The following is a 16,999-nucleotide window of genomic DNA, read 5'->3' as shown; positions in this document are numbered from 1 at the left end:
TTTGTTTGTGTTAAATATTGTCTAATCATAGACTGACTAGGATCAAAAGATTCATCTTACAATTTACATTTAAACTATGCAATTAGTTTTTATTTTCGTCTATATTTAATGCTTCATGCATATGTCGAAAGATTTGATATGACAGAGAATCTTGAAAACTTTTTGGCAGAGAATTTTGAAAACTTTTTGATTTTTGGATGAACTAAACAAGGACTTTGGTTTCTAGTTCACTGTCACCTCACCATCGTCACAGTCGTCACCTGTGATGCCACAATACGTTCTGACATGCATCGTCGTTCCTAGCAGTTCAGAACAGATCAGGTCTTGTTTGGGGCTTGTTTAGTTCCCAGAAAATTTTACAAAATTTTTCAGATTCTCCGTCACATCAAATATTTAGACGCATGCATGAAGTATTAAATATAGACGAAAATAAAAACTAATTGCACAGTTTGGTCGAAATTGACGAGACGAATCTTTTGAGCCTAGTTAGTTTATGATTGGACAATATTTGTCAAATACAAACGAAAGTGCTACTATTCCTATTTTGCAAAAAAATTTGGAACTAAACAAGGTCTTGGTTCTTTTATTTTTTATGACGTCGAATATTTAGACATATGTATAGAATACTAAATATATATATTATTTGTAAAACTAAAAAATAATTTGAGAGACAAATCTTTTGAGCCTAATTAATTCATAATTGTATACTAATTATCAAATTAAACAAAAATATTATAGTACCTATTAAATTTAACACCCCAAACCAAACACCGCTTAGTACGACATGATTGTTCCAACACTAGAAACTCTCGTGGGAGCCTGATTAGTTCACGAAAATTGTTGAGTTTGGCTATTATAGCACTTTCGTTTATATTTGACAATTATTGTTCAACTATGGACTAACTAGACTTAAAAAATCTGTCTCGTAATTCGTTTTTTATCTATATTTAATACTTTATACATGTGCTGCAAGATTCGATGTGACGAAAAATCTTGAAAAATTTTGAAAACTAAAGAAGGCCTAGATTGGAAGATAGGAGATTTCTAGAAAAATAAATAGGCTGGTGTACCATTTAAACTTTAAAAGATGGATTTATTTATAGACAAATTTTTAACTAATAATCTGTTTATTTAGGTATATATAGGGAGTAACATTTTAAAAAGTACTCCTCGCCTCTTTTTAATGTTTTTCCGTTCCAAAATAAAAATCATTTTATTCTTTATAGGTACATCATTTTTATATACACATAAATATACGATATGTCTAGAACTCTAGATACTTCCCTCATCATAAAATAAGTGTCGTTCTTGTTTTTCAAGGAATCAATTATTTTTAACTTTGACTAAATATATGCAAAAAAATTAATATTTATAGTAATAGTATATAGTTAGTATTATTAATGAATCCATTTACAAATAAACTTATTTTAAAATACAATATTGTTAATATTTTTCTGTAAACATAAGTAACTTACAAAAATTTGACCGGTATGTATACCATAGCGACACTTATTTAGGACAGAGGGTGTATATGTTAAAATTATGAATCTAGAAAAGACAAGATAACTTGCCATTTGAAGTAGAGGGAGTACATGGCATCCAATACCACTTGTTTTTACCTTAAAAAAATTGTATATCACCTAGTTTTCAGATTTACTCATCGAGGAGTTGTGAGATATTTATGAGCCTATGTCCCTCGAGCTTATGAGCCTATCCCAAAATGCCCCTTCGTGTGGGTTAAATTTCAGCATGGACGGGGTGAACAAAAACGACAAGCAAGGTAGAGGGCGTCAGCAGGGCGGAGCGGCACCGTCAAGCGGAGTGGTGTTATCATGTGGAGAAGCTCTATCAAGGAGGACAAACCGCAGCCATAGGGGTGGGGCTAAGCAGAGGAATGATGGAGGCATCATTGGAGGAGGGCGGGACAAGCGATGGTAGGAGGAGATGGGTGTTGGTTTGATCTCCCACCAATATGGCCCAACGGCCTTATTGGGCCTTGTCTCGCGCCCTGATCGGGGGCGCCCAACCCTATATGGTTGGTGGGCCCCCGTCGCACTGCGCTATAAATAAGAGGTGGGGGCCGGCGGCACTGTTCACGAGTTGAACAGTTGCCACTCCTCCCCACCGACATCCACAAACCCTAGAAAACCCTAGCCGATCAGGGAAGCGCAGCCAGCGACGGGAAAACTCACCGACGCCGGATCTGCGCCACCTCGACATCCGCATCACCGCCACCATCGACGTCCTCGAAGATCCACTCCACCACCGACGTGATGGCCTCGGGATCGTCTTCCGCCGCCCCTGCTGCTACTTCTCTCGACGGTCTAATCCTATTAATCCCGACCCATTTAATCGTATTTACTGTTTCCTTTTTAGATCTTGTATAGAATATGTACCTTGTTGTTTACCAGTTAAAGATTGTACCCGTCTAGATCTACTACTAGTCGATCCTATGCACAGATTATTTCTATCAATGGTATCAGAAGCCTACCTAGCTAGTAGATCCAGATCGGGGTATAAAAGAGAACAGACGGTTTTTAAATCAAGAATTACTAGATCCATCCAGTTTTCTAAATCAGGAAAAGTTTTTTTTTTTTTTTTTTTTTTGAATCGACACACAGAAACTGCAAACAGAGATGGCATGGCATGCCGTCAAACAACGAAAATCGACTCAAAAAAAAAAAAAAAATCAGGAACAGATAACCCTAACCCTAACAGCACAACGCTTCGGCCTTGAGCGAGCAGGCACCAACGCGCGACCTCTCGACGGTGGCGCGCTCAACCTTGTGGGAACGCGCACACCGGCGAACGGGCGCGCGGCGGCGCCATCCTCAGCACCGGCCGCCAGTCGCTGCAACAGTTGTGCCCCATGCGGCCGCGCGCAGCGCACAGAGAAGATAATAGAGAAGAAAAAAAAAAGAAGAAGGGAGAGGGAGCGGGCGCTGTTGGCCACCACCGGCGGCGGCACAGGAGCCGTTGGCCACCATGGCCAGCGCCGCCGTGCCCTTTTTCTTGGCTGTGACAGAGAGAGAAAGGGGAAAACAGAAATGAGCTAGGGTTTGAGGTGGCCAGCTGCTGGGGAGTTTTTATACCACCGATTTTCGCTCCTCACCGTCGGATCGAAATGGATGGATCAGATTTGATTCCACCGAGTTGGGCCAGATTTGGCCCAGGCGGGTGGAAACTTTCCCGGCCCAGGCCCAGGTTGCGGCCTGGGCGCGAGAGGAGGCCGCGTGCGGCTCGGCCTCGGGCCGATTCTGGCGACTGGGCCGAATTTGCTGGGCCGAAAAGAACAGAAGCAAAAAAAAAAAAAAAAAAAAAAAGAGGTGACGCAGCACGGGCTGGGCCGCGTACAGAGCCATGTACGCGCGCGCCAGTGCTGCAGCCGGCTGGGCCGCTGCCCTGGATGCGGACCGAAATGACAAATTAGATTTTTTTTTTTTTCAGAAGCAATTGTATGCATATTTGATTAAATTTTGCACAGATTTTATTGCTTTTCTCTGTATAATTTTGTCCAACGATAATTTTATTCGGAGAACAGTAAAGTATTCAGATGTTTCTAGAAAATAGATAAAGAAATTATTAAAGTTTCCGCTGCGTATTTACAGATATTTGTTTCACTATTAAATTCGAACCAACGGGAGAATTTAATTTTGAAAATAGATATGTTTTCCAGATTATTATAATATTGTTATTATTCTGACCAACGTTGATTAATGGCAGTATTATGATGTAATTAAAAGATTATTATGCATTAATTCTATTTCTGCCCAACGGTGATATAGTTTTATTGCATAAACAGTTGTATGTTTTAATTTTGACCAACGTTGATACTAAGGCATACAATTGTGATTATTTATGTTCTCACCCAGAGGTTTGTGTTTCAGGAGCTTACTCGTTGATGACGTTCATCAACACCATTCCACCACTCAAAGGGGACAACTACGTTGAGTGGAGGAAAAAGATCGACATGGCCTTCACCTTTGCTGAGGTGGACTGGGTCCTTGACACAGAGCGTCCCGTCCAGCCCGTGCCACCTGTGCGGGCAACAGATGAGACAGATGATGCATGGCAGAAAAGAGAAAGAGAGTTTGCTCCCATCCAGATGTCTTATGACCTTGAAAAGAAAAAGTGGGAATCAGCAAACAAGAAATGTAAAACGCTTGTACAGAACACGATGGAGTCTCACATATCAGATTCCATTCCAGTAGTAGACAGCGTTAAAGATTACCTAGATACTATAAAGAGGCAGTTTACTGGCTCTACAAAAACGTATGCAACAGAAATGATCAAAGAACTGATCTCACAGAAATATACTGGTGGTGGCACTGGTATTAGAGAGCACATCCTTAGAATGAGTCACTTGGCATCTAAAATCAAAAAGTTCAAGGATCTCACCATCACTGATGCTTTCCTTGTTCATTTGGTTTTTGCGTCGTTGCCAAAAGAATTTGAAACCTTTGTTGTTAACTACAACATGCAACCAGAAACATGGGACTTAGAAAAGACTATTGCTATGTGTGCTCAAGAAGAAGAGAGAATCAAAGCCTCAAATGGTGGTTCAATCAACCATTTGAGGGACAACAAGAAAAAGATTTACCATTCTCCTTCAAAGAACAAGGGAAAGGGCCCTATGCAGCAACAGGGCAAGCCTTCCACCCAGCACCAGGGCCAGAACCAGTCTCAGCCTACCATGCAGCATCTCCCTCAACAGAACCAGTTTGTAGTGAACCAAAACCAATGTCTCTACTGCAAGAAAGAAGGACACTACAAGAAAAGATGCCCTGATTGGCTACAGATGAAACTCAGATCATGTGGTGAGAATATTATTACCTTTGTAAATGAATCCCTGTATATAAGTTATTCTAAATCCACTTGGTGGGTTGACTCAGGTGCAACTGTTCATGTTGCTAATTCTTTACAGGGGTTCAGCTCGACAAGGACGACAACAAGAAGAGAAAGACACATTAGAGTGGCGAATGGAGTCAGAGCAGATGTTGAAGCTGTTGGCGATGTCTCCCTGGAGCTTGCTAGTGGCTTCACACTTTTACTTAGAGATGTCCTTTATGTTCCTTCGCTTCAGAGAAATTTGATTAGTGTTTCACGTTTGGACGATGATAATTTTGCTTGTCATTTTGGTGATGGCAAGTGCCAGATTTATTGTAATAATGACTGTGTTGGTGTTGCATTCCAACAACAAGATCTTTATTTATTATCGCTTCGTGAAACAGTGAATTCCGTATGTGATGCTACAGAAAACACGTCCTTGTCTCAGAGTGAGAATAGAAAAAGAAAGCGAACTCAAGATGTATCGTCGAAATTATGGCATTGTCGTTTAGGCCACATTTCGAGGGGGAGAATAGAGATATTAGTAAAGAATGAAATTCTTCCTCCACTTGAGTTCTCAGAATTAGATCAATGCATAGACTGCATTAAAGGAAAATTTGCAAAGAAAATTAAAAAGAATGCCAAAAGAAGCACTGGGATTTTAGAAATAATCCACACGGACATCTGTGGACCGTTTCCTGTGAAAAGTATGGATGGCTATGACTCGTTCATAACATTCACAGATGATTACTCCCGATTTGGGTATATTTATCCAATTAAAGAAAGAACAGAGGCATTAGATAAGTTCAAGATATTTAAGGCTGAAGTTGAAAATCAGCACAACTTAAAGATTAAGATAGTCAGATCCGACCGTGGAGGGGAGTACTATGGTCGGCACACCCCTTATGGCCAAGTTCCTGGACCTTTTGCAAAGTTCTTACAGGAGCATGGCATAGTAGCTCAGTATTCTACACCGGGCGAGCCTCAGCAGAATGGAGTAGCTGAAAGACGCAACCGTACCCTGATGGATATGGTGCGAAGTATGATTAGTTACTCTACATTACCACTAAGTTTGTGGATGGAGGCATTAAAAACCGCCATTCACATTCTAAACAGAGTTCCCAGTAAATCGGTGCCTAAAACACCGTATGAGTTGTGGACAGGAAGAGTTCCCTCGCTAAGCCACTTGCGTGTGTGGGGGAGCCCAGCTGAGGCTAAAGTATTTAACCCAAACATTGGAAAGCTAGATCCCAAAACAGTCAGTTGCCATTTTATTGGCTACCCAGAAAAATCAAAGGGTTATCGTTTCTACTGTCCAGACAGATATACAAAGTTTGTAGAAACGAGACACGCCGTATTTCTAGAGGATGAGCTGATCAGGGGGAGCGTGGTAGCTCGAAAGATTGATCTTGAAGAGAAGCGGGTGTATGCACCCACTCCGATGATTCAAGAGCCATTTTTTGAATTACCCATTGTGAATGCACCAACAGTGCCCGACACTGTGATGCCAGAAACAATTGCTCACTCTCCTGTGGCAACAACAGATGAAAATGAGGAACCTGTCCTTCAGGAGCCCATAGAAGAACCAGTTGCCACAGGCGAGGGGGAGCAACAACAGCCCCAACCAGATCAAGTGCCAACTGTGGAGGCACCGAGAAGATCTCAAAGAATCAGAAGGTCAGCTATCCCAGATGACTATGAAGTTTTTAACACAGAGGAATTTCATATGGAGGGTGATCCCACCTCATATGATGAGGCCATGAGAAGCGCCAACTCACAGAAGTGGCTAGAAGCTATGATAGAAGAGATGAAATCCATGAACTCCAATGGAGTTTGAGATTTAGAAGAAATTCCTAAAGGAGCCAAAACAGTAGGCTGTAAATGGGTCTACAAAACCAAGTATGACTCCCAAGGGAACGTAGAAAGATTTAAAGCGCGACTTGTGGCAAAAGGCTTTACGCAAAGAGAAGGGATTGATTACAATGAGACTTTTTCTCCAGTCTCATGTAAGGATTCCTTCAGGATCATAATGGCTCTAGTAGCACATTATGATTTAGAATTACATCAGATGGATGTTAAGACGGCTTTCCTACATGGGGATTTGGAGGAAAATGTTTACATGGCACAACCGAAAGGTTTTGTCGTGGAAGGAAAAGAGCGAATGGGATGCCGCCTAAAGAAATCCATTTATGGATTAAAACAAGCTTCAAGACAGTGGTATTTGAAGTTTGATGAGACCATAAGAAGTTTTGGGTTTAAACAGAATGTAGAGGACAACTGTGTTTATGCAAAGTTTAAGAATGGGAAGTACATCTTCCTAATCTTGTATGTGGATGATATCCTACTCGCAAGTAGCGATGTCGGTCTACTGCAGGAAACAAAGAAATTCTTGTCCTCGAAATTTGACATGAAAGATCTTGGTGAAGCATCATATGTTTTGGGCATAGAGATTCACCGAGATAGAACGAAGGGGGTATTGGGATTATCACAGAAAGCATATATAGAAAAAGTTCTAGAGAGATACAATATGCACAAATGTAGTGCATCACCTGCACCGATAGTCAAGGGCGACAGATATGGGGATTTTCAGTGTCCCAAGAATGAGTATGAGCTCAACCAGATGAGATCAGTTCCATATGCTTCGGCTGTTGGAAGTTTACAGTACGCTCAAGTATGTACTCGCCCTGACTTAGCTTTTGTTACCGGGTTGCTTGGCAGATTTCAGAGTAATCCAGGTGTGGAACACTGGAAATTAGTAAAGAAGGTCTTGCGTTATTTGCAAGGAACAAAGAGCCTCATGCTTACATACAAGAGATCAGATTCCCTACAGATAGTAGGATATTCAGATTCAGATTATGCGGGAGATAACAGAAAGTCCACGTCAGGCTATGTATTTACTCTCGCAAATGGAGCCATATCGTGGAAAAGTAAATTACAGACGGTCACTACATCGTCCACAATGTATGCCGAATTTGTAGCATGTTTTGAGGCGTCGGGGCAGGTGAACTGGTTAAAGAAGTTCATACCCGGTTTGAGAGTGGTTGATAACATCTCTAAACCACTACAGTTATACTGCGATAATAATCCAGCAGTAGAATATGCACACAACAATAGGTCAAGTGGTGCTGCCAAACACATTGACATAAAGTACTATGTTGTGAAAGATAAGATCCGGGATCATGTCATAAAGCTTGAGCATATAAGCACTGAAAAGATGCTTGCGGATCCGCTTACCAAAGGCTTACCACCCAGCGTGTTTAGAGAACACGTAGCCGGCATGGGTTTAAGGGAAAGCCTATGATTCCTGGACAAAGAGGCCCAAAGAATAACAGAATTTGTTTCAGATCAGAGAAGTGTATTCGTAGCTGTCAAGTCTATCGGCGATAGACCGTGATGATGACGCAGTTCTATGCACTAATTTGTGATGAAATAAATAAGGTAAAAGAGTTTGAAAAGAAAGAATACAGACAAAGAATAGAGTGAGATCAAGGGGGAGAATGTTGGTTTGATCTCCCACCAATATGGCCCAACGGCCTTATTGGGCCTTGTCTCGCGCCCTGATCGGGGGCGCCCAACCCTATATGGTTGGTGGGCCCCCGTCGCACTGCGCTATAAATAAGAGGTGGGGGCCGGCGGCACTGTTCACGAGTTGAACAGTTGCCACTCCTCCCCACCGACATCCACAAACCCTAGAAAACCCTAGCCGATCAGGGAAGCGCAGCCAGCGACGGGAAAACTCACCGACGCCGGATCTGCGCCACCTCGACATCCGCATCACCGCCACCATCGACGTCCTCGAAGATCCACTCCACCACCGACGTGATGGCCTCGGGATCGTCTTCCGCCGCCCCTGCTGCTACTTCTCTCGACGGTCTAATCCTATTAATCCCGACCCATTTAATCGTATTTACTGTTTCCTTTTTAGATCTTGTATAGAATATGTACCTTGTTGTTTACCAGTTAAAGATTGTACCCGTCTAGATCTACTACTAGTCGATCCTATGCACAGATTATTTCTATCAATGGGTGGGCAACGGAGGTGGCATGGGTTGTAGCTAGAGGAGATGGGATAGTCGACGGATCAGAAGGCGCATTCGTGCGTAGAGAAAGAATGTGAAAACCAGGAGAGATGAAACATATAAAAGAAGAAAACAGGGAAGGAAAAAAGAGGAGTATTATAGACATGTGCCATTTTTAAACGACGAGAAAAAACAATTATACCTAACATTATTTTAAAGCATCGCAAGCTTCACTAGTGGAGCTGCTCCACTAACCGAAACTGAGAAAAGTTGTTTCACTAGTGAAACATAGTTGTATCAAGCGGGTCCCTAGATTATTCTTATATAGCTGCTAATAATATAAAAAGGAGGTATTTGGTAAATTTGAGTCCGACAAATATATGTATTGATTTTACATGTTTTGATTTGATTATGGTCGTCTCAAGTATTTGAAAACCGAGTGACTATTATTATAGTAGTACAATAATCTACCCATGCATTGCAATGTTTCACAAGATTGGTTATGATTTGGCTCGGGTTATATGGGTTAAAATTCACTGATCACACTTGACATGATGATTGTTGCTGGTTAGGTAGTCCATAATCAGGTCTATCATAGTCAATAGTATATATTCAAAGTGTTTTTGACATGTACATTTTTAGGGTACTGTTAAAACTTGCAAACTAGACTTAAAGGCTATGATTAATTGATGACTCCCCTTCGATACCTACAATTGAACATCATCACACGTTCAACTTTATGAGATGCAACAAAATTGACTACTTCAATGCGGTTGTCATCATTTGGATTGAGCACATGTCGCGATTGCGCATCTGATCCGAAAGAACAAATATATCTTGTACAAGATTATGAAATGTGCTAGAAACAAAAATATCATTAGGGTAATTTTGCTAACCGCTAAACCTTAAAATACTAATTATATGTAAGCTGGTCTATTGAGTAAAACATACTTGCACACTACAAATTTTATGATTGGTCATTGGCAATGGAAGACTTGAAGTAGCATGCACAGCTTTGCTGTCAGTTTTAATGGGAGTTTCTCGTGAGTTTCATTTACATTTATAAGTAGTTGTCACAAAGGTATTTTTTTATGACATGACAATGTATTTAAGAAGAGAGAATAAGTGAGTTTTATGGGGTTAACATTTTCTTGAGTCATGAAATTAAATGTCTATAGAACTATAGAATGAAGCATTGCAATGAGAGTTGATGTTTCATCTAAGTTTCACTTCATTATATATAAAATGGTAGTTTTATGAACAACGACATGAAACTATCTATTGAGTACTGGACTTGCCCGTATGTCATGCGCTCTTTACAATTTGGGAACTTGATTTACATGGCTTTAAATAATTTATTTTTTCTAGTAAACACACGTGCATCTACTTGACCCTACAAATGCACAAGCATGCACCCCAGTCGTATGAGCACTTTCCACGGACCGAACAGAGATTGATAAAGTCACTCTAATCTTGTTTGCCAATAGATTTTGAGATTTGGTGGAGTCACTACATTTATGATGAAAGAGTTTGCATGGCTATCACCAGGGTGGGTTGAAGACATCGGCATGAGGCCCAACCGAGATGAGGTACATCATCGAACTTAGTGAACAAATAACCAGCCCTATGGAAGCTTGGAGACCGAGCTATACATGTGTATAGAACTCTATCGCTGAGACATGTGTGAGTATGTCATTTCATTCAATCGTGCCGTGTGTAAAATAGAAAAGATCGAACACCCATGGGCATGGGTGCAAAATGTTCTTTTTTTTTGAAATGTTGTGTGAAAAATGTTACCTCTATAGTTAAAAGTTGTGAGTATGTCATTTCATTCAATTTGCCGTAGACAAGTTTTCACTCCACTTGTCCCTTACTTTTGACACGCTGCCATCCCTATGTGCAACACAATGTTAGCAAACAAGTACAATCCTACTAAACGTATAGCTTGCATGTCCAGGACAACCAAACACCAACGTGTTGCATAGTTTATATGCTGGTTTGTACTTCACTGTATAATAAGATACCATGCATGTTAGCACTAGCACAAGAAACCAATCACGCATTAGCCTATTTTTCTATGTAATCTCCTCTCTTAATTAAGGATAAATATAGTATTTAAAAAAACTAAACTAAATATGCAAGGAGCATGCAACCACAAGTGACATGATACTCACCACAAGTCTAAATTTAGCATTAGCATCGATGGTTCCTAGCCACCACAATTCTCCACCACCTCCAAACACCACAACCTTCCCCCATCCTCCCCTCCTCCACCACTCCTGCCCACCGGCCCCTTCGCTCCACCACCTCCGAGACCCCCCTTCACAGGCCGGCGTCGTCGGTGGTCGGAGAGATGGGGAAGCAAAGTACGTTGGTGTACAGCTTCGTGGCGCGAGGAACCGTTGTGCTAGCAGACCACGCTGAGGTCTCCGGCAACTTTGCCTCCGTCGCCGCACAGTGCCTGCAGAAGCTCCCTACCAACAACAATCGCTTCAACTACAACTGTGATGGGCACACATTCAACTACCACATTCATGATGGATTCAGTAATGCACCTTGTTCTGGCTTTACTCTCACACTTTCCCACCGTGCGCTTATAAGTTAGTAGACGTGATCCTATATATTGTCTCTGTATCTTTTGATGGCGTTTTTTTATGTGCATTGGTGAATTAAAGCTTGCCTTCTTTATAAATTTTTACTTGATAAAGATAATGAAGAAACCAAGTCCAGTATTGCATTTTGGGGGAGTGAATTTTAGATTATATCAACAATTTGTGTCTATAATTGTAGTACCAAACTTTACCTACGGTGTTTGATTTGATCAATGTTGTTAGCATGATAATATTCTATTATTTATCTAAGAATGAGGTTAAAAATGTCATAGTATGATTGACTTGTAGGTTGCGGGACAAGTTTTAGATATTTTTAATCAACGAAGAAGCTTACGGTTTCATAACAACAGTGTTAAGGTTTTTTCACCTTGTGTAATAGATTAAGACGTGTGTCTAGAGCATATACCCTTTCTAATATCTTGGGTAAACATAACTCTGACACAAGTAGTTAACATTAGCTTTTTATAGTAACTTTTTATGTAGGAATAATAATAAAATAATTTTGTAGAACATACGAGGATTATCACAAAATTCATATCTCATAGCGATCTAGAATAATCATCTACACAAAAATTATATTTGAGCTTTGAGTTTGGACCATGAGTTTATCCTTTCATATATACGGGCATGAGTTCCCACTAACTTCCACTTCCAACGTACTTCTGTTTCAGTATGTAGTAACAAGATAACAGCATCACTCTCCTCAATAACAAATTCTAGAAGAGTTGTGCATGCTTTTTCATGTGACGATGTCTTTGATCTACAGCATATTGCGTTGTTGCTACTGAATCAGCTGGTCGACAACTTCCAATTGGATTTATTGAGAGAGTGAAAGAAGATTTTTTCAAGAAATATGGCGGAGGGAAAGGTAAAACTGCTAATGCCAATGGCCTCAAGCGAGAATATGGGTACTTAATCGCCTCCTCATACTTTTCATTAACCTCCCTACCTTTTTTCATATGTTCTGGGTGTCTTTTAGTACTAACTTAAAGTCTTTTCTTTTAGGCCTAAACTTAAAGAGCACATGAGGTATTGTGACCAGCACCCTGAGGAGATTGACAAACTTGCAAAAGTGAAGGCTCAGGTCACAGAGGTCAAGGGAGTAATGATGCAAAACATTGAGAAGGTGGATGTGTCCTTTTACTATAGTGGCTATCAATTGTTGATCTTATGTCGATTAATGAAGCTCTACGAATCAACTATTTTTTACTTTCACTAACGATGTGATACTCAAATGGCTCCACATTGGTTATTAGGTACTAGATCGTGGTGAAAAAATTGAACTACTCGTTGATAAAACGGAGGATCTCCGATCACAGGTTCATATCATTGATCTCATGTGGAATCCATTAGTTCCATCTATTTGACTATCACCAGACTCATCCTTTAATTCCGCATATAGGCACAAGATTTCCGGAAACAGGGAACAAAGATACGACAAAAGATGTGGTGGGAGAATATGAAGATGAAGCTCATTGTTTTCGGAATCGTGGTTGCACTGATCCTCCTCATTGTCTTGACAATTTGCAAGGACTTCAATTGCTGGTGATGTGAAATTATAGAGCCCATCTCACATGTTATTACGTCTATAGCCATGATTTCCTCTGGTTTGATGTTGTTGTTCCTACAGATATGAAGGAAACACAAGAAAGGAAAGAGCAAGAAAAACATAGAGAGTGCATTTCCATCACAATGCAGGACCAAAATCCATCGTTTGTGTGATGTTGACATTGATCACATTGTTCTTAGTTATGTCTAGATCGTTGGGCTCAAATTTATAACTGGGCTCTCTCATATTTTAAATAATTGTAATAGTAGCAAATATGTTGTGAATCATGATTCGATAAAGTAATTATTATTCTGCAATTTAGTGCAGAGCTTGTTGATGTACCCACTTCTAGTTGTGTTGCTGACACTTGAGTTTCCTTAATATCTTTGTAAGCTTTTTTGTTGTTAGGGTCTTCACCTTGCTCCTCCCACATCTCAACCCTTTCACTTTCTCAGTTTCTCTCCTATCTTTAGTAGAGATGAGGAGGGATTTAAGAGATATTTCAAAAAAAAGGAAAAAGAATGTGACACGAGATTTGCTAGAGATGCTACACCTCTTATGTTGCAAAGTTTTAGGAATAGAGGAGGCTAGGTGACAATTGTATATCTAGCTGAGTTGCTCTTACCTAGGGGCGAAGCTACACATCAACTAAGGGCACCCCCAAAAAATATATAAAAACGGTGATTAGATCCAAAATTTTACCATATATGCATCCTCCACGGAAGACGTCTATGCACCCACAAGCTAAGTACATCACTCTCTAATTTACTCTAGCTTCGCCACTGCTCTTACCCCACCTAAACCAAAAATGGTGTCACAAAGCTAATGACTAGCCCCAACCCAATGCTCTAGTAGTTCGGAGTTGTTCTATGCCATCGCCACTTGAGAGAATATCTTTTTTTTTTTCCTTAGGCCCAAAATATCCTGCTAAGATCGACAGAAAAATAAACTAATTTCTCTTTCAATCTCTCTCAATCCCATACAAGACAAGCTGAATCACTCCTGCAAGTAACCTCGCCAACAGACATTCACTTAGCTGATTGACGGCTAGAAAATGTACCACTGTGAATTTGAAAAAAAACTCGCCTTGCTAGAAAGAAAAATCTATTTATAGTCTGCATCAGTGCCAGATGGAGAGCACTTTAGAACATCTAGATTCAAACGTACCACTTTCTGAATTCTGATGGCTAGCTGAGAAATGGGATCGGTCCGGTTTGCACTTAGAACAAAGAAATATGTACACATTACAAGCACATACAACACACGACTATGACATCAAATATCCACACAAGCATGCATGCATGCAAAAAAATATCCACAGATGCATATCAGGCACACACTGACGCACACACGCTTTACCTTTCTGCTGATGCTACTGCACACTGCTATCTCATCAGCTCCACAGATTCACAAGGCGCACACACACTTGTACGCTTTACCTTTCTGCTGCTGATGCTACTGCTAGCGCCACGGAGTTCATCCAAAAGCTCGAGCTGGACAAGAGACTCGATGAGGCATGGAGCTCGATCGGCACACACACTCCCGCGGCCCTAAAACATGCTGCTGCTACTGATCTATGGCTTCTAGCAAGCCACCTGCTCCCTGTAGACAGGCGAGATCTCCTCGAACACGGGCAGCCTCTTGCTGCTCTTCCGGTACGGCACCGCCACGTCCAGGAGAGCCAACATCTGGTTCTCGACCCAGTCATCGTCGTCGTCGCTCTCGCTCCCGCTCTCGTCCCGGCGGCGTCCGCTGTTGGCGCCGCCGCCCGGCCACGTCTGCGCCACGATCCGGGCCAGCAGCTCCTCCACTTTCCGGACGATCTTGCCGTCCTGCTGCTGGTCGCGCGCCAGGTACCTCCCGGCGAGCACGTCGGCGAGGACGAGCTCGGCGTCGGCGAACCGGGTCTGCTCGATGAGGCAGAGCGCGAGGTTGCAGGCTTTGTTGGCGTCCGGGTCGATCATCTGCGCCTTCCGGTACACCACCTCCGCCGCCATGAAGTTGCGCTGCTGCATGTACGCCCACGCGAGGTTGCCCTGCAATGCATGCATGTCCGTCGGCGAATTGAAGCTAGCTAGCGTCAGACAGATCGATCGAATCATATTCATATATAATGGCACGCACTGGCACCGGAACTTCCGATCCGGAAGTGAATGAACAATATATATAAAGCCGCCGGCGGCGGGGATTGAGACGCACACGCACCAGGATGCGCGAGGTCTCTTGCCTGACGGAGACGTGGATCTTGCGGCCGTGCGAGCGGGCGCGCTTGGTGGTCTTGCCATGGAACGCCTCGCCGAGGTAGATCTTGCGGAGCTTCTGCTTGAGCAGCTCGATCTCCTCCTTGGTCCGGCCACTGGCCTTGTAGAGGTCCAGGAGGATGTTGTCCAGCGACTCCTGGGACTGCTTGGGGCAGAGGTGCCGGAGCGACCGGATGGCGTCGATGGCCTCCGTCAGGTACCCGCGCTGCTTCATCACCACCGCCATGTCCTTGAGCGCGCTGTCCACCTTGTCGCCCGTGCTGATCGCCTTCCAGAACCACGCGATCGACGCGTCCAGGTCCTTCTCCACCAGCTTAGTTTTTCGAATGAAGTTCATGTCAGTTAGTGCTAGCTAGATGTTAACAATGATTATTGATTTCGAGCTGCTCATCACTCCGTTCCAAATTGGAAGTTGGTTTTGGTTTTGTCTAGATTCATTTTTTTTTGTTATGCATGAATCTTGATATAGATCATGTTTAGATACGTAATAAGGGCTACTTTGTATATATCTAGAAAAATCAGACCAAATTAATTAGAATTTGGAACGAAGGGGGTAGCTAATAAGCTAGCTATAGTTTTCACATATCGTAGTGCTGTTTTGGTTGGATTGAACATTGAAGATAGTCTTACTGGAAAGAAGCTTGCTCTTTCACCATTTTTTGTTGCAAAAATGGACCCGAAATGACTTTGCTAAATTCTACTCGTGTAATACAAAATTCAGAAAGTGCCTATAGATCTCAAGATTTATATGTGATTGTGTGTGTGGCATTAATCTAATCACCAGGTTACAACTGCAATAATGAGTAATGAGACCTATAATTAAACTAGACCAACCATGCGTTGACATCAAAGCGATAAACAAGCTAGCGCTACGCAAAAAACAGAAAATGACAAACAATTAAAAGGAAAAGAGTCCCATCTCACATACTCAACCTATATCGTATATATGAGCGTGAGCATGAGCATAAGCTAACAGGTAATGATAGATCGATATAGATCCTGGAAGAAAGTGGAAAAACCAACTCAAAATTCTTCATAAGCAAAAGCAAGCATTGCCCATATATATACAGGAATCAAAATAGATGGAGGCTTTTACCTGGAAGTGCTTGGCCCTAGCGTAAGGCCCGTCGCCGGCGGGGATCTTGTGCGCGACGTGCGGCGAGGTGGGGCTCGCCGGCTGAGCGGCCATCGCCATGGTGACCAGCTGATCCATGCCTGCTCTGCTTCCTACTAGCTAGCTCCTCCGATCCAGCTGTGTAATGATGAACCTCTCCGGCCGGCCGGATCGATGCTTCGTCGCCGACGACGTACGGTCAGACACCACGGCGAGGGAGGAGGAGCTGTCCGATCCCTGTTTATAACCAGCGCAAGCAGCTACCAGCGACGTGCCGCCCCAGATCGTGTACCTGCCCGGGCTGCGCACAAGGCCGGGAACCCGTCCAGGTTCACTTCCTCACTTACTTGAGAACTCGACCCAGTGTGATCGGGCCGCCGGGGCCTGCATACCTGGGCAAGTTCATCGGGCCGTGTCCAGTAGCGCAGCCGGTTTTGCCCCGACCCGGCGACCCCTTCGCGTGACGCAAAAGATGCACGTGGCACTGGAGAGTGGAGACTGGAGACTGGAGCTGGACTGGAGGGGATGGGGGATCCAATGAACAAAATTCATCCATCATGTCATGATCATGAGCCGCTGCCGCCGGAGTGCCGGTGTCGTGTGGCGACTGGCGGTGT

The 16,999-nt window shown here is 42.6% G+C and overlaps 2 protein-coding genes and 1 pseudogene across 2 annotated transcripts; 2 read left to right on the top strand and 1 right to left on the bottom strand.

Annotated features, from left to right (window-relative positions):
- On the top strand, positions 2,137-4,289 carry LOC110432711. The gene is made up of 3 exons (XM_021453499.1): positions 2,137-2,322; positions 3,888-4,165; positions 4,284-4,289. Exons 1-3 carry the CDS (start codon positions 2,274-2,276, stop codon positions 4,287-4,289), a joined length of 333 nt encoding a protein of 110 aa, XP_021309174.1. The 5' UTR covers positions 2,137-2,273.
- On the top strand, positions 11,112-13,388 carry LOC8082137 (annotated as a pseudogene).
- Positions 14,209-16,776, bottom strand: LOC8082136 (protein SULFUR DEFICIENCY-INDUCED 1). The gene is made up of 3 exons (XM_002465759.2): positions 16,365-16,776; positions 15,213-15,581; positions 14,209-15,043 (listed from the first exon to the last, which is right to left on the bottom strand). The coding sequence occupies exons 1-3, from the start codon at positions 16,479-16,481 to the stop codon at positions 14,591-14,593; spliced, it is 939 nt and encodes a 312-aa protein (XP_002465804.1). The 5' UTR covers positions 16,482-16,776; the 3' UTR covers positions 14,209-14,590.

The sequence above is a fragment of the Sorghum bicolor genome, chromosome 1 (genome assembly GCF_000003195.3).
Source record: "Sorghum bicolor cultivar BTx623 chromosome 1, Sorghum_bicolor_NCBIv3, whole genome shotgun sequence".
NCBI classification, from domain to species: Eukaryota; Viridiplantae; Streptophyta; class Magnoliopsida; order Poales; family Poaceae; genus Sorghum; species Sorghum bicolor.
The sequence above is the reverse complement of the archived record's forward strand: the minus strand, read 5'-3'. Positions and strand labels throughout refer to the sequence as shown.